The sequence below is a fragment of the Prenolepis imparis genome, unplaced genomic scaffold (genome assembly GCF_030444845.1).
Source record: "Prenolepis imparis isolate NDT839.2.m4 unplaced genomic scaffold, iyPreImpa1.0 SCAF_6, whole genome shotgun sequence".
In the NCBI taxonomy this organism is placed as follows: domain Eukaryota; kingdom Metazoa; phylum Arthropoda; class Insecta; order Hymenoptera; family Formicidae; genus Prenolepis; species Prenolepis imparis.
The window spans coordinates 11,687,301-11,710,495 of NW_028141164.1; the positions used below are offsets into that span (position 1 = coordinate 11,687,301).

Consider the following 23,195-nt stretch of genomic DNA (forward strand, 5'->3'; position numbering starts at 1 on the left):
TATATAGCTGTCAGCAGTTATTTGTATTACAGAGATTTTTTTTCTAAATTGTTGCATTAATAAATAAACTTCTTATTAAAATTTCAAACGCAGAGATACAACTCCCAGGTTTATACATATAATTAATACTTTTAGGACGATAAAATTGTGTGGTTGAAATCGAATATTATTAGTAAATTTGTGTGATTCAATTATCTGTAAAATTACTTTCAAAACATCAAGAAATATATTATATCTTTATATATATATATAGGTATATATGTTTTCTTCCAGTTTTCCCGACGGCTGACTTTGCAGTAAATAATCATCTCTTTAACAAAAATAATATAATTTTTCGTTTTATGAAAGAAATCTAAACAACATTGATTTGATTTTCCTGCGACGAAATTATCATCTCTACATTTTAGCGAGGCCGCAATAAATATGCAAACTCGTCAATTATTTCTCCGATAAGTTTGTCCATTTTACTGTCAAGGGTATTTAAATATATATATAATTTAAGAAAAAAATACATATAAAAGAAAAATCATTTTTTTAACAATTCTATACAAGTCTTCTTAATTTACTGCCGTCTTTGCATTTATTCAAAACATGCTCGTTATATCGCTGCAGATATGTGCAATCATATGTAATCTTTTACATACCGGAAGTATCATTGAAGTCTGCACATATATGTACCATATATTTATTACAAACTGACTACACAATCTTCTTTACGAAATAATTGCTTTTTGAGATTGAATGGTTTTCTCTCTTCTTTTTATTATTCTATCCTTTTAAAAAAATTTTGAGACTGATCTAATTTTATTTACATCATTTGAAATACGAGATGTGAAATACACAAGAGTAAACATTTATTAATAAAATAAAAAAAGATAAATAAATTCAAAGAAAAAAATCGATAAAAACAGAAATTTATGATCAGAAATTGATTAACAGCTTTTGGTTAAAAGTCATTAATCATTAGTCATTAATCATTATTAAAAGTTAATTGAATGTTATTCTCTTTCTATCTCTATATAATAAATGAGACGGCAATAAAAATGAAGCGGAAAAAATTCCACATGCACTTCCTTGCACGTGACTTGCAAATCATATAATGTCAAACCCACCCAGATGATGAGTCAAAATTATCATGTAGTTTAATCTTAGTAAGCTTCTTAAAAGCAAGCATTAATTTGTTCAATAAGTAGTTCTTGCACGCGAAAATCGTACTTGAAGTCTTCCTGTTTTTATCCATTTTGAAAAACAGAATTTAAATTTAAATTATTCTTAGTGCGTGGCATTGTTAAAAATTGATATATATTGCAATTCAGAATTTTTACAAACAATTTTCCTTAACACATTTTTAGAAGAAACATATATATTATAATAAATAAAATATTTCTATTCTGATTTTCTATAATAAAAATTCTATTTTATATACGCAATAACTATATATATATATATATATATATTATATTATCTGATTTAAATCTTTTGCATAGTGTATATATTATATTTTCAAACATATTTTTTTTTACTATATATATACATATTATATAAATATATAAATATATATATATTTTATATTTATAAATTCCAAAAATTAAAGATGATTACGAGGAATATATACAAAATGTATTAATAATATATTTAGATTAAAAAAGAATGAAACAAAAAAGTGTCTTTTTGGTTTTAAAACTAAATAAATATAATTAAAACACTTGAAATTTTCTTTGAAATTAAAAAATTATATACATTATATATATTTCTGTCAATTATATATTTTTACCTGATGTATGTTCTCGAAACGTCATAATGTAAAAATAGAAATACGATGCGTAAACATTCACACGTAGAACTGAATCATGGATATATATACATGAGTTTATTAGAATATCTATAAATAGAAATAGAATCTTTGTCCCTTTCAATATATATAGTGACTAGACATTTTGAAAACAACTTATTAATATATATGAAGTAATGTATATAAAAAGGCGTGATTAAAAGTATGCAAGTATAAGAAATATCGAGTACCACATTAAAAAGAAAATGAGAAAAAAATCTGAATATAGAAGGTGCTCGCAAGAGGAAATTAAATTTCTTCTTACGTCACACTTTATTTGAACCATGGAGGTAAGAAATAACAGGAGGGAGGATATAACCCCCTTGCCTGGCAAGCAGACGTAAGGGGGGAACACTAAGCGCCATATTGGTGTGGCTTATCGAAGCGCGACATTTGAAATAGTGATGAAAGCACACACAAAAAAAGGAAAAATTCATAAATAATATTTATAAATATGATATATATATATATATTGTATGTACAATAGTAATATATCTATTGTGCTATGCCATATAAGGCTTGTTTTCTATTCTTGCACTGGCTGAACTGTGCACACTGGTGCAATAAGTTAGAGTGAGACAAAATATACTTTATTGTCTCATTCTAACTTATTGCATCAGTTCAGGAATAGAAAACAAGCCTATTGTAAGCGAATCTGTATGTATTTAGTAGCATGGGCATTTTGTTTTATAATATTTTATAACTTTTATATCTTTTTAAAACAAAATTAATGTGAGATCCGATTTATTCGCCAAACATGTTTCTCACTTACTTGGTTCAGTTAGGTTAGATAAGATAAAAAAAATACAAAACGCCATATTACTGTGGCCAACCAATCACATTTGGTGTTGTTATTCCCCCTACTTAAAAGGCTTTACACTCCCTCCTGTTATTTCTTACCTCCATGATTTGAACAAGAGAGTAACAAGATGGCGCAACCAATCACGTTTGCTTCCTCGCCATTTAAAAACATCCCTGCTTTTTAATGCGTGTTGCTTCTCTAGTTGCTTTCTTATCTCTATGGTTAACCTGAACAATACGAGAGATCTTCGATCGCACATCAAGTATTGAGAAGATTGAGAATAAGGATATGTTAAGAATAGGAATAGACAAGTACGTCTAATATATATATATATATATATACGCTATTGAAATCACATGTATATTTTATATAATCATAAGATTTTATCAAATTAATAATGCGAACAATCTTGAATCGTCAGCGTGATTATTTTTCAGTGTCAACATTTTTGCGCAGCTGTGGATGATGGAAGAGAGATATGTCCTGTTCTAACGTTGCCGTTCGAGCGATGACACAATTGATCCGATAAAATTGGTCGCACAATATTCGCGCGATAAGAAGTCCACCTAGCAAGCATGTAAATAGTGGTTGGGACTATTTGTGCCATTTTTCTGCCATCGGAATTTCGACGTTTTTCTTATCCGACCTCGCAGCTTCTCTCTCACTGGAGATTCATCTCGAATAAATAATTCGCTCTCGTCCTACAGATACAGCGGTGAGTAACGCGTTTTATTATGCAAACGAGTGATCTTTCTGTCCGTATCTGCTCGTTCGAAATAATTGTGCGAAGATGATACCTGAGTTGAAGGTGAATTATAATAATTAACGATAGAGTTTAGATAATTAAGTCAATTAAGTCGACAATGGAAGTTATTTACATTTGAAACCGGATATTTACAGACATTTGTTCTATGTACATATTTAATATTTTATATATTTGATAAACTTGGGGTTTTCCAATTCAGAATAATAATATTGTAATTGTAAATCAAATGTTTCATTTTTTTATAATTACATTTACATATCTGATATTCCATTAATTATCATGAAACAAAAAAAACCAATTAGAAATTTTCAGACTTTGAATTGTTTCAAACGTCCTTCAAATTTAATATTAAAGTGTGTAATTTTACAGTTGTATGTGTCTATGTATGTGAGATAGTATTATTCTAAAGATGCTAAATATAACTTTGAACTCGATAATAAATTTTGTTATATATCATATAAAGAAATTTGTTTTGTACAGCAACAAATTAAAGATGTCTGAAAAACTCGCAAGCAGTCAACCGCAACCTATTGTTAAGATAGGCCATTATACATTAGGCCAGACTTTAGGTGTCGGCACATTTGGTAAAGTAAAAAGTATGTATATATGATTTATATGATACATAAAAACTTTTAAATACATGTATATGTCTTTTCATATAATATTACTTATTACTTACAGTTGGAGAACACGTTTTAACAAAGCACAAAGTTGCTGTGAAGATTCTGAATCGTCAAAAAATTAAAAGCCTAGATGTTGTAGGCAAAATTCGCAGGGAAATACAGAATCTTAAACTCTTCAGGCATCCTCACATCATCAAGTTGTAAGTATCAATTAATAATTTAAAAATTGTACTGATATTTATATAGATCTTATATATAAGTGAGAGAGAAAAAACTATAATCTCTTGGGGAAGTAATAAGATAAATTTTGTAGAATGTAATTGAGAAAGTTTTAATTTGCAAACAAAATTATTCTTATTATTTGACAATTTTTTCCACATGCGAATTTTTAAATAAATAACTATAATCCCCAGTATGCTAGCCTTAACATACATTTCACATACACAGATACCAGGTTATAAGTACTCCTACAGACATATTCATGATAATGGAATATGTCTCAGGTGGAGAGCTGTTTGATTATATCGTTAAACATGGTAAACTTAAGGAGTACGAAGCGCGACGATTTTTCCAACAAATTATATCGGGCGTCGATTATTGTCATCGACATATGATAGTCCACCGCGATTTAAAGCCGGAAAATCTTCTGTTAGATCACAATCTGCATGTGAAGATCGCAGACTTTGGTACATGGATATAGATTGGCATACACCGACACTTCTATTTATACATAACTAATAACATTCTTCTTCGATGCAAAAATTTGCAGGTCTATCGAATATGATGATGGACGGTGAGTTCTTACGCACTTCCTGCGGTTCTCCGAATTATGCCGCGCCAGAAGTAATATCTGGCAAATTGTACGCTGGTCCTGAGGTAGATATTTGGTCGTGCGGTGTTATATTGTATGCGCTGCTCTGCGGTACCTTACCATTCGACGACGAGCACGTTCCTACCCTCTTCCGTAAAATTAAATGTAAGTTCTTACTCTGGAAGAGAATTGGCGAACGCCAACAATTATTTTCTCGAATACATCTTAAATATCAAAGCAATATAATATATAACTCGCCTTTAATTTTAGCTGGTGTCTTTCCTATTCCGGAATATTTGAACAAGACTGTTGTTAGTCTCTTATGTCACATGTTACAAGTCGATCCGATGAAGAGGGCAACTATTGAAGACATCAAGTATGTTAAATAATAATGCACGCGAGTATATTTTATATATAATTAATAGAAAATACAATTATATATATTTTATATATAGTTGTATAAAATTATATATATAATATTTATAAATTTATATATATATATATATATATAAATTATAATTATATATATTTTATATATAATTAATAGAAAATACAATTAATTATATTAATATAGCTAACATAGATATTCGATTTCAGAAAACACGAGTGGTTCCAGAAAGATTTACCGTCGTACTTGTTCCCGTCACCCGTCGAACAAGATTCATCCGTTATCGACATAGATGCTGTGAACGAGGTGTGCGAGAAGTTTAACGTCAAAGAACCGGAAGTACACTCCGCGTTATTGGGCGGTGATCCGCATGATCAGTTGGCGATCGCCTATCATTTAATCATCGACAATAAAAGAATCGCGGATGAAGCAGCTAAGGCTGAACTAAAAGACTTTTATGTGGCATCTAGCCCACCACCGGTAGCCTTTAGTCCAAACGACGCGAGCAGCAGCCCCTTGAGGCCTCATCCAGAAAGAATTGCACGTAAGTGTGTGAAACATATGAATAAAACAAATATTGTACAATTCGTTAACTCTTAAATACTTGCAATTTTAGATTTTTTAAAAATTTAAACAGTGTTAGTTTGCAAAAAATTATGAAATGCATCAAATGTACTATTGTATTAGTAAACATTGAATATTATGTCTTGGACAATTATTTTATTGTTACTTTCGACCTTAATCTATAAAACTAAATCTGTAAAAGTGAAAGATGTATCTTAGCCAATTTCTTCAGTAATAATATAATTATATAATAATCTAGTAATATTATAATTATATAATAATATAATATAATATATAATAAAATTATATGATAATGTTGTATAGCATATCGTGAACGTCAAGGTTCGCAAGGTAGTGCATCCGCACAAATACAAGGCAATCGCGGTACACCAGTGAAAAGGGCAAAGTGGCATTTAGGTATCAGATCGCAATCAAAGCCAAACGACATTATGAATGAAGTTTATCGTGCCATGAAGGCGCTTAACTTTGTAAGATTTATCATACTGAATATTACATATATTGTTACAAAAATTATTCACTCACACATGACATCATATGTATCGAAAGTTGTATTTTCAGGAATGGAAGATCATAAATGCTTACAGTGTTAGAGTACGACATAAAAACAATTTGACTGACAGGTACAGCAAAATGTCATTACAGTTATATCAAGTTGATTACAAGAGTTATTTATTAGACTTCAAGTCCTTGTCGACCGAAGAGGATGACATTGGACGAGGTAAGTAATTTAATACAGAATCATCGAGATAGTACAAGTATAATTTATATGTGTAAAAAATATATACATTCTTTTTTATAGATCCAACATTGCCACCTCCGCAAGCGACAGGTCATCACACAATGGAATTTTTCGAAATGTGTGCAGCATTAATTACACAATTGGCTCGATAGCGTGCCTGTTTTTTGAAAATTAAATTCGTTTCGTGCTTTTAAAGGTGTATAGTATGAAATAAATGCAGACACTAAGGTAAAACAAATTGTAAATTTTATCCTATTTGCAAATTAATTTGACATATATTTTTCAAGTCATATTAATTTTTAAATTAAAAAATTAAATATATAATTGTGCGTAAAAAAAGATATAACATGGATGCACTTCATTTAACGTTATTTTCGTTTGGAAGCATTTGATAGACAGGACGAAAGAGCTTGAGCTTTAAAGCGAAAATAACATCGTATGGAACGCATCTAATATGACAAAAATTAATAAATTAAACAGCACAATATCTACATATATTATCATTTATTATTAAATGCTATAATACAGAATGTTACATTATTACAACTATTATAAATTACAACACAAATATATATTTATCTAAATGATTATTCTAATCATATTGTATATCTATAAAATTGGTTTATTATCAGAAAAACCAAATATGTGCATATGCTTAGAAAAATATACATTATATAATTTTTACCTTGTATTTAAATCTATCTCACACATACATGTTATAGTTATAAATAAAGTTATTTTGATAGAGGATTAACACATGTTGAAATGATGGAAGCAATTTATATAATATAATCTTGATTTCATAATAATTGCTATAATTGTTTGATTATTAAATTTACAGTTGAATTTTTTAAAAATCAATATACATAACGATCAAATAACTATTATATGTGGAAATTATTGAAATTATTTAAACATTTGTGCTGATATCAACTATATGTCTTAAACTCAACTTTATACGATGAAAATTTAAGCACCATTTTATCATTGGAATTAATGGATAATTAAAGATAAAATATATATAATGGCACATTCCACACACTTTATCTTATTTTATACAAACATGCGGTTCAATTCTGCTAATGCTGCCAAAAACTGCCCATTATATGTTATCCAGCTTGCCTTGTTTCACATATCGAATATCAAAATGGATGTAAAAAATACAAATTGGACCATTTTATATTTTATCTTTTTCTTAAATATATAAGCGGAAGAGAATCTAGACATAAAGATTTATTGATATGGAATACTTCCACAGTTCATCTATCTTAATACTGTGCAATTTTAGGAAGATTATGGAAAACATACGCAATTTGATACTGATGTAATCATGGAAATGTCAAATGCACATAATTTAAAATAAAATGTATATATATAATTATAATTATATATATAATTTATATTTATAATATATATAATACATAAATTTATATATGTATATATAGTACATAAATTTATATATATATATAAATTTATTGTATATATAAAATTTATATATATAATATGTAAAAATTTATGTCTATATATATAAATGTTCATATGTATGTATAATATGTATATAATATATATATATATATATATATATATATATATATATATATATATTTGATACAATTAACGTTTCCACACATTATTATATATAAATACAAATTTCTAGCACAATGTGAGTTGCTCCAACTTGTGTGACACAACGACACAACCTCTATATGGCTAACAGATATTATATGTACCATGACAAAGATAGATTCTATATCCTGTAGAACAGCTGTATTTCAGATGAAAGTGTTAGCAATAATATATACACAGTATATTTTTATCATAGTCATTGCATGACTAGAAAATATTATCATATATTCAATAGAATATACCATTTCAACTTTATAGAAATATTACTGTAGTAATATTTTTTTAAAAAGAAATATACTTTATAAATATTGTTTATTGTAATAATCATTAATAAAAGTAATAACATGTATGTTTATCAACATAATATTTTATAAAAACAACAAATTCGTGATGGATACTCATTGAGCGAGAGTAAAGAACCTTGTGCATTCATTTTGAAACATTAATAAATTCCTAGGATAAACAATAAAATCTTACATTTACGTGAATGTTTTAAACTGGTGCATTATATTAACATCTATACAAGAGAAAAAAATATAAGATGTATAGCTTGATTAGCTGCATATAAATAATTGTAAATTAGAACCGTTAGAATATATCCTACATAAAAAAAATTATTAGGATACATCTTATTAATATTATATCTTTTATAAAAATTGTTTCATTTATTATTTCATTGAAACGTGGTTTCAATTTCTTTTTAACGAAATAATAGAACCTTATTCTAATATATAGAGACAGAGTTGTAATTTACATATCTATATCTAATAATTTTTATAAAATTATGCTTGTGCTTTGGACAATTAGCAATTGTATTACAAAAGAGATTACGGATGTACATGTGACTAAAGTATTAACACACTGTAGAGATATTAACACAAACATGTTCTTTGAACATTTCTTACGTTTCGACGTATTGCACAAAAATCTGGGGTTTCTTCTTATGTAGCACGTAACACGCGGCACAATCGAATGTAAATGTAATTGTTCAGACTTGAGTTTATATAAGCACATCTATGCAATGGTACATATAATAGATGTTATTATTATCAGTAACCTAAATTTTGATAATATAGGAGTCTCTTTCTTCCCATTGTCACACATGTGATACATCGCACTCGGAGAATTTCTGTTAAATCTCCTGATTGTCTTCACCAGTCTCGTTATCTACAAATTCCACATGCGTAAATGGGAAGTGTCCGACCTTGCCGTGTAACTCGCCCTCCCACTGTCCATTGATATTGGTCTTTGTCACTTTTATCATGTCACCTACTTCCAATTTTAACGCAGTTTTGTCGTACGCGTTCGGCACCCTTGCCTGTTTCACTTTTGCGAAAGCCGGTAACGTTCTCTGAATGTTCGACCTTCGCGTTACAGTCCCTTGTCCCGTAATTTCTGCTTGAGATACCTGTGTTGTAGGTCCCGAATTTGAGTTCGAGCCGGAACTGCCGCCGCTCTCGGGCCGCGAATTATTTTCTATTATCATAGGACCGTCCTCGTCGTACTTCTGAACATATGGAACCGGTATTGAACCAGTTTGGCCAATGCTATTCCTAGCTGTCCACCACTGTTCTTCGTCCTTGGATATTACAGTGAGTATATCACCTGTTATTACAATCATTTTGTTAATTTTATCAAATTAATGAATTATATATATATATATATATATATATATATATATGTGTGTGTGTAATATTAAAAAAGAATCAACTCTACCTTTCCTGAAGGGTAAATCATCGGAATCATTGCCATCAAAGTCATACTTGGCAATTACCCTCTGTATTTTTTTCGGAGCAGGCCTAATTAACGGTGTGGTATCCAAATAGTGCAGTTTGTAAAAAGCTAGAAGATTAGGAATATCAGGAAACACCTGATCTCCAATCCGATATCGAATTTGATCTCCTTGTTGAATTTTATTGATGATATAGTGGCTAACTTTACTGTCCTCTCTTACGCATAATACAAAATCGCCGTGTATGGAAGTGCTATCTCGTACTAAAAATACTCCACCTTCCTTCTCGCCCATTAATAGGTCGGAAGCATCCTGCCGTGACATAGCACCAAAGTACCAGCTAAAAGAGAATCAGATCACATGAATACAAGATGTATAAATTAAATCTTTCATAATTAGTTGTATATATTTCAATTAAACCTGCTAAAAATACTGAACAATTTTTCTTAAAATAAGTGGAAAAATGTACAAAAACTTGCCACATGTTTTTACAAATATTAGTCTAAGCTATAAAATTTTAACTGATTCTATATTGCTTTATTCATTTATTTAAATGAGTAAAGAAATCTCTAGTATAATAAAATCACGCAACCACCTATCGTGAATAAAAATAATCGTAATTAGTCAATATTTGAAAATTTATTTGCTAATAAACATAAATAAATATCTCTTCTGTAAGAAATTATTTCTTTCTTTTCTAGAACAAGAAAGGAGATTAACAGAATCTAACTGCTTGTGAAGATAATAGAAGAGAAACATAAATGTTTATCAGATTGATGACATTTAAAGAAAAGACATGTGAAAAAAATTGAAAAGTCTTCTTCGCTTCATCCAAGGGACAAATAATTATAATTCATGTCGCACGGACTAAGGATGATTTATCCAGTGCTCATAAAAAAAACAAAGTACGCGTCTCAACAAGATAACAATTATATCGTGTTTGTCGGCATGACGCAAATTACAGTCGCAATTTTAAACGGCGTTTTACGACAGCATATATGTATATATATATATATATATATACTATATACATGACATTGCGAGCATGACATTGATTGCTGGGATGAATCAAAACACGAGAATTTTTTCCCTTACCTCGACCTGTCGTACTGATCGAAGGTTGCAGCCATCGTGTATTACGTTCTATATCCTGTAGTCCCGATTAGAGTCCGAGAGCGAAACGATAACTTCTTCCTTCGTCAATTATCAATTAATATATCGCCGGGGGACACCGAGAGAAGGAGAGAAAGAGAGAGAGAGACACAGAGAGAAAGAGACAGAGAGTGGCACCTCGATTAAGCTTCCGCATAGTAAAGAGCCATGATGGACAGATTCCGATGCTTTGACGACGCAATTAATTGTATCTCGCAATTAATTATGCGCAAATTATATATCCGGGAATTTGGCGGATTTTTTATTCCAGACGAATTATCGTCGAACCTGGTCAAGTTTCACACGCGGCGGTGAGATCCTGGGTATCGCCGACGACATGTTGGAGTGTCGCGCACGTTTACCGGCCCCTTCGTCGATCGACGAACGAAACTCCTCTCCGTCGTCGCGAAACTTGGCACCGAGATTTTCTACTCGACGCGCGAAACGTCCTCGCGAGAAAACGGGGAAAATATCGTGAAAATGGTCGCCGGAGCCCCGCAGCATCCGACGATGTTCCTCGGTTCGTCCCCAAGTGCACGCAATAGGCGCCACTGCACTTTCTGCACCTTCTACACCTCTAGGCGCGTTCTTGCGTTTGCACCTTCTACACTCGGAGTCTACACTTTGCTCTCTCCTTCGAATATAATATATATTTATAATAATTTATAATATTTATATATAATAAAATAATAATAGTATAATAATAATAATATATAATATAATATTATATATAATAATAATATAATGTTATATATAATATAATAATATATAATATAATATTATATAATAAATATATAATATTATATTATTAATATAATATTAATTAATATTATGGTAATTATTCAAGCGGCCTCACCTCAAATATCAATAAATTTGCACTCATTCGACGCGTTTTTGCTTAAAATGAAAGAATCGATTTCGTTTCTCTACAGTTCTCTCAGTTACTTCGCCTTCATTTGTTGCCTTGCTCAGCTTCAAGTTTTAATTCAAGCTTCAATCCTCTCTGACAATGTAGAAATATTTTTATTATTTATATATATTATATGTGCTTTAAAAAATATTTAAAATAAAAATTTAAAATAAAAATTAGTAAGTATATATATATATCTGTAAATATTTCCTCAAAACTAATGTAAATATCAAAGCTAAATGTCATCGGTATGACAGATTTCCTAACCCAAAAGTAGTCAACTTTAACTGTTAATATTTCGCTTTGCGGGGCAGAGCGACGCTTTTTTCTGCCAGATTCTTTTATTTTAAGCAAAAACGCGTCGAATGAGTGCAAATTTATTGATATTTGAGGTGAGGCCGCTAAACTGAGAATAATTACCATAAATTTATATATAATATTTACTTCGAGCACGGACAAGTGCAATATTTTATGTCTCCTCAAGTGCAGAAAATTCTAGGGAGTGCGAGCATCCGATTGGTTAGCGGATAGGGAATTTCCAGGGGCAACCAATCAGAGACATCCGTCAAAACTCGGATGTAGGACGGAATATAACCTTAAAGTTTCCCATCTAGGTTGAAAGGACTCAACAGTGGTTTCTTGGAAAATTCAAATGTTTGTTTACAGTATTTTATACATTACGTTGCAACCGAGTACGTGTATTTTTTATTTGGTTTGTTTTTTAACAGTTCTCATTTCGCGGTGCCTGTTTTTCCGTTCTTGAATTTCTGAATTTAACAACTGCGTTGCATTGATATATAATTAATACGCACTGTAAATTGTACAATTCGTAAGTCGAGTGTTTACGTCATTAACGCACTAAGTAAATTGTATTAATATTAATTAATACACAATATAAATTGTACGATTCATATTTTTGTCATAAGCAAGAAAATCTTATCTTAATATTAATCGATTTATATATTAATTTATATTTCTCACACGTACAATTGTAGATACATCGCAGAGAGATGGCTGTTGGTGCATCCTTTCATAAAAATGTGTTTTTATTAAATCAATTGGTCCCACCAAGTGATGATTTCAAGAAGGTTTTTCGCGAGGTAAGAACTTTTCTTTCTATATTTTACAGAGATTCACTCGTATGTATATACATATATACATACACATAAATATATGTTTTATTTATATTAAAATGTTTTATAGACTTTTACCAGTAACAAATAATAATTACATGTTACAGGGAATGTTTGATAAACCGAATGTTGCGGGATTCGTACAGGTTTCTCATTACCTATTAATGATATGTGATGCCGAACGTTTCAAAAAACTAGTTGAATGGCCAGTATTGTGCAAGAAAACGGAAGCAAAGTATCGCAATGATGTCAAAGATTATCTGAATGTAATTGCTAGCGAGAATCCTGACGTAGGATTCCCACATATAGTTGCTACATACCTGCATCATGCGAGTGGTACAAAGTTTATGCTTATAATGTGGAAATTATCTCAACTTGCGCTAAAGAGGTATCTTACACGTAATGGTAGGTACTTTTTTTAATAGAAGGAAATTATCTTGTTTTTGTTAATCTTCCATGGAAGATTGCATATTAATCTCGATGATTACATTATCACTTATTATTTTAGGTGAATACAGAGTAATATCTATGCCAAAACCAGGTCCTACAAGTGATCTAATTAGAACTTTCCTACAACAGTCCAAGGCGAGTGTCGCTTGTAATACATTGAGTCATCATAGAAATTGCATACAAATGGAAAAGGCAGTGAATTTTGCATTAGAGTAATATTTTTTATTTCTAATTATATATATTTTTTTTTTACCAAGCCCATCTATTATAAACAACTTAAGGTTATTCGTTTCTTCTTACTTTTATTTCAGAGAAGAGAAGGAACAACTGGCTAAAATTAAGACAGAACTTTTTGACAAGAAACAGTCTGTGGAGAAATGCATAACTACAGCACCCGTTGCTGCCGCATCCATAAAACAACGTTTACAAAATGTCGAAGATTCAGACATTATACAAAGTTAGAAACACATTTGTTTTTAGCATATGCAAAACCGATAATAAATATACATCGATTTTTTTTTCTTTAGTGTGGAAAAGTAGTTTAGACGAAAACATATGTTACATACAAAAAAAGAACGGAGTTTTGAAAAATCTAGAAAAAATATGCGAGAATATAAGTGGCATAATATTGAATCTATCGAGCGATGCAAAAGTGCTGGATGGCAAACAGTTGGAAAGAATCAATTATTCTCTGATATCAGAATTGCCATTTCCGCCTGACGTTCAGGTGAGAACAGTTTTAAATAAATAATTAATTCTTTCTCTCTATAATTTATATATCACCTGACAAAAAATCAAAATTAATATTTACACTATTTAATGTATCACATTTTTTTTCAGCATTATCTTTATCATTTATATAATGATAATCAATTGGTATATAACAATTTTATTAATCTGCATACTTTGATACTCTGTCAAGTGTATCAGTGTCTGAGGAAAGATGAGTTAGTAGACTTAACTCAATGTCAGTTGCAAGTGGAAGCGAGTGTAGAAGATATGAAGTCCATATACAATATATTCGAAACTATCTTGACAAACATGAAAAGTTCCATAGAGGAGACACAAAGTGTCTTTTGTAAGAAAAATATGGAGTACATATCCAGGGAGAATATGTTACCCTTTATAAATAGTGTGCTTTTCATGCCGTCACCTCTTGTCAAAATTAATACAAACTACGCAGACGAAACGAATGACTTGCAGAGATTATTGCAATTTACTCCGGGTGAAAGTAAGTTTATGGTGAAAAAAACCATGTTTTGCAATTTATAAACAAATCGGTTTATACAGTATTTATTCTTTGTAGTTGCGCATAAATCGTTATTCTCAAGATACGTGCGGCACAAACGAATTCATACGCCAGATTTGCGAACGAATTTATATGTATCACGTATCGATATCGATAGCGTTATGTCGTTAGACAATAATGTTAAACAAAGCTTGAATATGCGTTTTGTAACGCCTAGAGTGAATAAATTATCCAAGAGGGCAACAGGAAAATATTTTCGATTATTTTCTACATGCATGGATAAAAATACAAAAGGTTTGTAACACAATCTTGCCTACATTGTATATAAATTTATACTATTATCTTGCAACATTTATATTAAAAGAAATATATACATATAAAATTATATTCAAATTATATTTTGGTTAAAAATTAATAAAATTATTAAAATTTTACAGTCAATTCTAGCATGCTGTCTCTACCATTTACTGCACAAGCCAATTCTACTATTGAAAGTACAGTAGGAGAAATGCACAATACATCAAATCTTAGTTTGGACGTTATAGCAAGGAGTTTTCTCAATCTGAGCGAAGCGTCTGCAATTCCTTGTATATCTACATCTGCACAATTTACTCCAATAAAACAAAACATCTCGAGAAATATGTCTCAAGAACAAACGGGAGACAAGCTTGATCACGAGTTCAAAGTAAATAAACTCAAACTGGATGACATTACAGAAGTACAGTTTGTGAATGATGAGAATGAAGATACAGTTGTAAAGCATAGAAACAGTTCAAGAGGACGACGGTCCATCAGTGACTTGGTGGAACGTTATAAGAAGTTGCTGGAACCCAATAATTCTACTACCACAAAATTTCAAAATGAGTACAAAGAAGTTGAATAACGAAAGAAAAAGGTAATCAGATAAAAATATATTAATAGTTTTGCATTTTTTTTATATAAATTGAAGCTTTCTATTTATAATTTTTTTCAATAAATCAAAGTGGGATATTTTCATAAATAAAAAGTTATTGATAGAATATAACAGTTGAAAAAGAGAGAGTTTGCTTAGTTTATTAATTATTCATTAAAATCCATGAATAATAAAGACAAGATTTTACATTTGGCATACAGTAATTTATATGAATAAATAATTCAATTTATTTGTTTGAAAACATGTGGTAGGTTTAATTTATTTTTAAAGATAGTTTTAATATTGTTTTTAAACAAAGTGTAATCGATAAGAGACAATACAATGTGCCATTAATAAACTCTTTTTCAAACTATGATAAAAATCTTACATAAGAAAAAGTTAGAGTTAGCACATTTTGATAAATAGACACTGTATAATATATCATCTCTCCTTAAGGCTCCTATTTCCTATTTCTTTGCCACACATTAAGTTATAAAATCTGTATAATAAATTATTAAAAGCAAAAAAATGTAATTTAAAATAAAGTAATTTTGTTGTTGTAAATATTGCCATTCGCACTTGATAGCACAAATAGTAAAATATATTGAAGAAGAGGGAGAGACTCTCTTTTGATTTAAAGTTTAATAAGAGGCTTTAAAAATCTGGATTGTCACAAGATTGTCAATATATATATTTTTTTCCTGGAAATGTAAAATATATACAGATTAAATTATACATATGCATTTATTAATGCAGGATAATAAAAAGCCTTCAAAATATTTTATCAATATTATCAAATGTGCATGGTAGCAAAAAATTAATTTATCTTGATGTATAATGCAGAAAAGAGTTTATACGATTCCTTGCAATCCAATATAACTGCAGAGAGGGACTAGGAACCTTAAATAGGAACATACAGTAGACACATATAATTAGTGCTAATATTTTCTATTTCGTGTAGTAGAACTTATTGTATATTTTTTATAACATACGTTGTATGTATGTATTTATATATTATATGGATATTATATATAGAAGTCACAAAGCAAATTATATTTGTTATAGACTATATAAAATTATTGTTACAAAGTAATTTTGCTGTATAAAACTTAAAAAAAAATGTTTTTCTTATACATGATATATGTTCGTCGATTTTTTTCAATTATCTCATATTTCCAGATTAATATAATTTAAATAAAGAACATTTTATTCATAAATTTAGAAATTTTAGAATTTTTTTTTCAATTTTGTCTATTCATGTATATGCCAATTAAATGTATTTATCGAGATTCCTTGATATATATATATATATATATACGAGATAAATTATATATATATATATATGTATAAAATTTCTTTCTGTTATTAGTGCCATGAAAAAATATATATGAAATAATTATTTAGCTTAATATTTTATCAAATAACACTTTTAAACTTGTAATAATATAACATTTTATTCACAATTGTTACGTTTAGATTGCTATGCACTGTATTTATTATAATTATAATGTATTTGCAATGATAAGTAAAAATCTATACAATGAAAATTAGACATTGCATTTCAAAAATGCATTCTGCAGTGGATGTTACGTCATCTACTTATATTCGACATTGATCAATAATGTAAAAGGCACAATGTGGCATGTATTCTTAATATTACGTACGATGAAAAAAGTTTATCTAATTACAATTGAATTTGATCAATGTATATTGATCAATTACAAACTTTTACTGATTCTAACAGCGTGTTTTTGGCGCTTTAGTATCGATATTTTTTTTGGTTTTTGTAGTTGTCTATATATATTTAGCATTTCTTATTCTTCGTTGATGTAAATCGCGCAATATCTTCTATTAATAAAAATCGCGAAGATTCATAATATGAATCAGATATATGTAATGATATGTTTTGAGAATTTTAGCATAAATCCATATCATATTTGTACATAATTATCAGTGTTCTTCATAAACATTTTGTTTTAGAAATATTTATAAGAATATTTCTGTTAACTTTTCCATCTCGAGACAACATGGTTTGACAAAAATAAACTTTTTTAAATCCAAGAAAGAGAGTAATTATTCCTAATAGTCTTTAGGCTGAATATAATTTTTAAAATGCTCTATTTATTATTATGAAAGATTTGAGATTTAAGTCTTGAAAAGAAAAACTTTTTTTATATATTTTATCGTGCTACAATCATGAGACACAATGTGTTGGAAAAATTTTATTTTATTCAAAATTAAGTATGTTAGAAGTTTTTAGCTTCAAAAGAAATTTGTTGCAAAGATTAAAGTTAGTAAGATTTTTATAATTAAATATTGAGTCTGTCATAGGAAAAGTTACACATTAAGCCATTAAGGATCGTAAACACTCTACCAAACATTTTTCAATTATTTATTCAAACTTAAGTTCTCAATTTACTAAATACAGATCTAATGTTAAAGCAACTAAAGTAGTAATTTTTTTTACACTTTTAATCTTAAATTAAAATTGTGATGCAATAGAGCATTTATAAAATCGTTAGGCACTATAAAAACTATAAGGAATAATTATCTTTTTTCTTGATTCTTTTCTTTTCTTTTTTTTTTAATGTATAATAGTTTAATATCATTGGCTTTTTTCAAAAATATCTTTCTGTAAAATTTTTATATTCTTCTGTGATATTGTTTGCTGTGTGTAATCTTCATCGACCGAGTGTCGAATAGAATTTAGGCTGCAAGAGAAAAAAAACTCCTATTACATATCTTTATGTTGATATAAAATATATGAAATATTTCAAAAGGTTTTATATATATATATATATATATATATATATGAAATTTTATTATATAAAACATATATATATGTTTTATAATAAAATCAACATTTCTAATAATAATAGATGCATAGTATAATAAAATAAAAAAAAAAAAAAATTATAAAACAGAGACAAAAGAAATAATTAAATGTGCTTTAATCGTTTTTAACTTTCAGATAAGTGATGCATTTATTGGCTTTCGTCAAAAATAAGAGGGAACCTAATTATCAATTACCTCATCATGATTCTCTTCCTTATTTCCTTCGTCGTCGTCTCCAGAGCTGTCCCCTCCTGAGCTGTCGGCGGAATTACGTTGCTGATCTTTGTTATTTAAGGTATTCACAGCAGTTGTGGGTATAGCTTTGATTTTACTAGCGGCATCGTAACATTGTAAACACACTCTGACGGCCTTCCCGTTCCCCTGTCCAGGTAACAATAATTTTTTATTACTGCAGGGACCGCAAACTACCGCTCCGCATTGCCTACAGTGATGCTGAAATGGAGAGCGCACAATTAATTTCAGTATACTTTCGATCATTTTATTTAAATTGATTAAGTTAATAAAAGAGTTTCATAATTACCCGTCTGTTTAATACTGTGAACTGTGTCTTATTGCAGTGCATGCAAATTGTAGCTTCATTATCTGGTACCCAGACCGCTGCGTGAATCTCGACAGGTTTTTTGCCACCTGTAAATATGTAAAGAAATAAAAGGATTAAAAAGTATAAAAAGAATCAATTATATATCTATGGAATTATATTGAAATTTAATATTCTCGCAAAACGCATTTGTGACAATTTAGCATTTACTTACTCTTTCTTAATAAATCTTCAATACATTTGGTGATATGTGCCATCCATTCTTGCTTCTCTGTTGCAGTAGCAGCATAAACAGCAAACGACTTTGTTACTGTTTTAATGAGCCACCCATTACGATATTCTATAAATAATGATCCAATACTATACTAACATTTTCTAAGTATGACCTCATTTAATTATTGATCCATACACTGTGTAATACAATAATTGAAGAGCTCTATCTATAATGATAAGAGTGCAAAGGGAAAAATAGGAAACAAATATATCTATGATAAGAACTGTGTCTTATAATTAGATGATAATTTCCTATATATAAAATATACTCTTTGTAACAAATAGAAATTTATTATAAAGACAAAAAATGTGATACAAATAAATGCAAGATATGATTTTTTTTGTGCAAGACTATTTTCTTGAGAAAAATGATTTTGGGATGTATGAGATATTTATATATAGTTTGACGAATTTGTTAAATATTACTATTTCCACTCATGTTAGTATAGATCACATTTTTTATAAAATTAAATTCTTAAATTCTTTCCTTGATTCTTATTTATGAGACCATGTAAAAGCTTTACATAAAGTTTTAATTTATCGTGAAAATCTTATTCACTTAAGAGAAAACATTTTAGTTTTGGAAAAAATTTCAAGCAAAAATTATAAATAAAAAACACTGTTACGCATTCAATGAACAAGTTATTATTTTCAATAATTTATGTGTATTAGTAAAATAAAACAAGTATAAAACTAAAATTGAACAGAACTTGAAGTCACTTTTCTCATGTGTGTGTTTTGCATGGAAGAAACTTGTATATTGCAATATTTCGATTTATATATAGTAATTGAAAAAATTGTTAACAAATTATATCAACAAATGCACACAAATATATATATTTTTGCACATGCTCTATCAAGACATATATTAGAAACACATTTTTAAAGTACTCTACATAACAGAGCAAAAAGAGCTATTATATTAAGCAATATACTTACGACCCTCATCAGCTAGAGACTCTAATTTTACCTCCTCCAGTGGTATTATATGTTGCTTATTGTACTGTAAACAAATTGTTATTACTATTAACGTTATTGTCATTTTATAATAATTGTTATATACATAACTTACTTCGTGCATTCTGTCGTACACACCTTTTTCTTATTAATCACGATATTTCCGTAGACCAGTATGTCGTTGAACAGAAAGAACTGCCTGGGCTTGGGCTTCTTCCTGCACATCTTCGTCAGGACACCCTCTCCCACCAAAACTCGGCCAGGTACCGCGAGTGGCTGTCGAAAGAGAGGAAAAATATTCACAAGTGAGTCATATCAGTACACCGTTCAAGCTAATCACGAACCATTCATTCAAATGTAAGTAATAGATTAAATTTAGGCTTATCGAGTTCTCTCACCTGACCCGAACCGCCAAAGCAGTTTTCGACCATCGCGATACGCCTGGCATTGGCCTCGCTATTTACTGAAACATGTCAAGTGTCAAGTCAAAAAATGGGGAGGTAAACACAAATGTTGAACACACCCACATCTCTCGAGCAAAAATGCATATATATATATATATATATATATATATATATAAAGAATTCTAGCGAAGCGTCAACTCTGTTCTTTTTAATTTGTACATCCTTAAATTTTTTTTTTCCGAAAACGAAATATGCATACTTATATCTCTCTTTTTCAGGCGCTCGAGAAAAGTAACGCGAAAGAGAGAGGGAGAGAGCGGCTAAACAGAGCGAGCTAATCGTCAATGCTTGTCGGAGCTGTCAAAAAACACACACGGCCCACTCGATAGCTCGTGAAACCGTTATCCCCGAATCGCGCGAATGCTGTAGGAAAGGACGGAGGAGGAGGAGGACGAAGAGGAAATTGTCATCGGGAGACGCGGGATTCCTCCACGGATCCTTTTGTAAGCCACGGCGGCCTCGTTTTCTCGCAAAATACGCGATATTAATTAAATGCTAATAAACGGAGCACGAACTAACCCAATCGGTCGACCATGATCCTCTGAATCAGGGCTGGCAACAGCAGGAAGCATGAATCATGTTCATTATTTGCTCCGAAAAATGAAAGAGTGAGATATAAAATGGCTAGCTCTCGAAAATCTATTTGAGTGTTTGATTGACCAATCAGAAAGAGAAATCTTATGTTTTAATTGGACAATTTATATTCTTTGTATTTTTACAATATATAAAATATTATATTTTTTATAATATATTTATATTTCTATAATATATTTATATTTTATTATATTTCTATAATAAATTTATATTGCAATTTATTATATTTATATGATATATTATATTATAATTTATATATTATATTTATTTAATACATTGTGTTATAATTTACATATTATTTATATAATACATTATACTAATTATAATTTATTATATTTATTTATATAATATATTTATATTCTATTTTTTATTATATATTCTCATATATAATATTTATATTGTAATTTATATTATATTTATACAATATAAATTATAATATATAAAAACAATATTTATATATTATAACATTTATTATATAATATGTATATTTATATTGATTGAATTTTTAGCTCATTTGACGAGCAGATTTTCCAACACAAACATGCGAGTCTATGTATTTTTATGTCTATGGTTCAGGAAAGACGATCTATCGATATCGCTCGAGATAAATCGCGACTATCAATCGATACCACTCGAACGTCACATGATTACAAACCCTCACGTCGCTGTGACGGATCGTTACGGACGATCGGCCAAAAATTGTTTGACAAGTATCAAAGGGGACGTGGATTCGGCAAATTTTCAAGAGGCGGATGCATCGCGATTAAACTAAATCCGATTCTGCTGCACGGACGATCTTATCGGTCAGGATGAAGATCTGCGGACCCAAGTACGCTTTGTGCGGTCTAGTGCTGTCCGTTTGGGGCATATTTCAACTGGTAAGAGAAAGAGAGAGAGAGAAATTACAATTGCTCTTTTCCTTCACACCAGGGAGATCTCTCGACCAGTCAAGTCAATTCAATTAATTCTTCTTTCCCTTCCTTAGCTTCTCATGGGAGTCTTCTTCTACGTCCGGAGCGTAGCGCTGGTGGAGGACCTCCCTCTGGGAGAGAAGAAGTTCACCTCGCTGGAGAATTTTTACGACGTGGTGGATCGCGGTTACACGCAGAATGCGTACAACTGCTGGATCGCTGCCTGCATCTACGTCCTCACCTTTCTCTTCTCGGGCCATCAGTTCTACCTCAATTCCAGATCGTCCCTTAGCGTATAAGCTATAGAATGTCTACGATGGATGTTTGAGGATGCTGCAGAGTGTCCAATTTGTAATTCTGTACAGCTGAGAAACAAGTACATCAAGGTTTTAATTATATAGCTGCACATTAATTGTCATTACATTGTTCGGCTATACAAATGAGTTGAATAATTGAATTCAAATGCAATAGTTTTGCCTGTGTCAAAACGGATTCGGGTCTTGAGTCTCTTCTACAAGCACAAGGAGACATAATTCATCGCGCATGTATATTAGTAACATTTCTCCAGGTATCAGTATACAATATCGTATATCAAAATAGAGTCAAAATATGGAATAGACACAAATTAGACAATTCGTAGGAGTTTCATTATTTGTTTTATTTATCATATAGAAATAATATATATTTAAATCGTTAAATTTTAATTCTACTTACATGCATTATTAATAATAATATATTTAATAAATCGTTCGATGAATAACAACAATATTGTCCTGAAACCTTGCGGTATAAATGTTTGCTTAAAATTTTGTTCTTCCTTTTTAAAGAAATATATTATTGGAAATATTTGTTAACATTTGCAGTATCTGAAAGTATCTGGAGACTCGCCTGAGGCCTGTTTTTATTACATTGT

At 29.8% G+C, this 23,195-nt stretch overlaps 5 protein-coding genes across 15 annotated transcripts; 3 read left to right on the forward strand and 2 right to left on the reverse strand.

Moving 5' to 3' along the window:
• Nucleotides 1–3,388: 3,388 nt before the first annotated feature.
• Ampkalpha (AMP-activated protein kinase alpha subunit) lies at nt 3,389–7,914 on the forward strand. Of its 2 annotated transcripts, none has more exons than XM_083040727.1 (10): nt 3,389–3,441; nt 3,863–3,995; nt 4,081–4,222; nt 4,470–4,708; nt 4,792–4,998; nt 5,104–5,209; nt 5,431–5,765; nt 6,110–6,273; nt 6,353–6,524; nt 6,606–7,914. In XM_083040727.1, the coding sequence occupies exons 1-10, from the start codon at nt 3,424–3,426 to the stop codon at nt 6,695–6,697; spliced, it is 1,608 nt and encodes a 535-aa protein (XP_082896853.1). In that variant the 5' UTR covers nt 3,389–3,423; the 3' UTR covers nt 6,698–7,914. The 2 variants fall into 2 exon arrangements, with proteins under 2 accessions (XP_082896853.1, XP_082896854.1); XM_083040728.1 differs by having other exon boundaries at nt 6,365–6,524; nt 6,606–7,913.
• A 181-nt stretch (nt 7,915–8,095) lies between these two features.
• Nucleotides 8,096–11,629, reverse strand: Crk (Crk proto-oncogene, adaptor protein). The gene is made up of 3 exons (XM_083040730.1): nt 10,999–11,629; nt 9,888–10,243; nt 8,096–9,776 (listed from the first exon to the last, which is right to left on the reverse strand). The coding sequence occupies exons 1-3, from the start codon at nt 11,031–11,033 to the stop codon at nt 9,304–9,306; spliced, it is 864 nt and encodes a 287-aa protein (XP_082896856.1). The 5' UTR covers nt 11,034–11,629; the 3' UTR covers nt 8,096–9,303.
• Nucleotides 11,630–11,990: 361 nt separating this feature from the next.
• Nucleotides 11,991–18,797, forward strand: LOC145937587 (uncharacterized). 8 transcript variants are annotated; one of them, XM_083040722.1, is made up of 10 exons: nt 11,991–12,144; nt 12,455–12,657; nt 12,961–13,065; nt 13,206–13,503; nt 13,607–13,760; nt 13,860–14,005; nt 14,076–14,275; nt 14,389–14,779; nt 14,855–15,091; nt 15,235–16,829. In XM_083040722.1, the coding sequence occupies exons 3-10, from the start codon at nt 12,976–12,978 to the stop codon at nt 15,678–15,680; spliced, it is 1,962 nt and encodes a 653-aa protein (XP_082896848.1). In that variant the 5' UTR covers nt 11,991–12,144; nt 12,455–12,657; nt 12,961–12,975; the 3' UTR covers nt 15,681–16,829. The 8 variants fall into 8 exon arrangements, with proteins under 8 accessions (XP_082896848.1, XP_082896844.1, XP_082896847.1 ...); XM_083040718.1 differs by having other exon boundaries at nt 12,465–12,657; XM_083040721.1 differs by lacking the exon at nt 11,991–12,144 and adding an exon at nt 18,661–18,797 and having other exon boundaries at nt 12,158–12,657; nt 15,235–15,692.
• Nucleotides 17,125–21,378, reverse strand: Rush (pleckstrin homology and FYVE domain containing family member rush hour). 3 transcript variants are annotated; one of them, XM_083040733.1, is made up of 8 exons: nt 21,297–21,378; nt 20,712–20,776; nt 20,452–20,589; nt 20,296–20,359; nt 19,298–19,354; nt 19,066–19,172; nt 18,720–18,977; nt 17,125–18,400 (listed from the first exon to the last, which is right to left on the reverse strand). In XM_083040733.1, the coding sequence occupies exons 1-8, from the start codon at nt 21,310–21,312 to the stop codon at nt 18,371–18,373; spliced, it is 735 nt and encodes a 244-aa protein (XP_082896859.1). In that variant the 5' UTR covers nt 21,313–21,378; the 3' UTR covers nt 17,125–18,370. The 3 variants fall into 3 exon arrangements, with proteins under 3 accessions (XP_082896859.1, XP_082896857.1, XP_082896858.1); XM_083040731.1 differs by having other exon boundaries at nt 19,298–19,423; XM_083040732.1 differs by lacking the exon at nt 21,297–21,378 and adding an exon at nt 20,977–21,117 and having other exon boundaries at nt 19,298–19,423.
• Nucleotides 21,379–21,985: 607 nt separating this feature from the next.
• Nucleotides 21,986–22,680, forward strand: Rnasek (Ribonuclease kappa). The gene is made up of 2 exons (XM_083040734.1): nt 21,986–22,249; nt 22,357–22,680. Exons 1-2 carry the CDS (start codon nt 22,181–22,183, stop codon nt 22,579–22,581), a joined length of 294 nt encoding a protein of 97 aa, XP_082896860.1. The 5' UTR covers nt 21,986–22,180; the 3' UTR covers nt 22,582–22,680.
• Nucleotides 22,681–23,195: the final 515 nt, after the last annotated feature.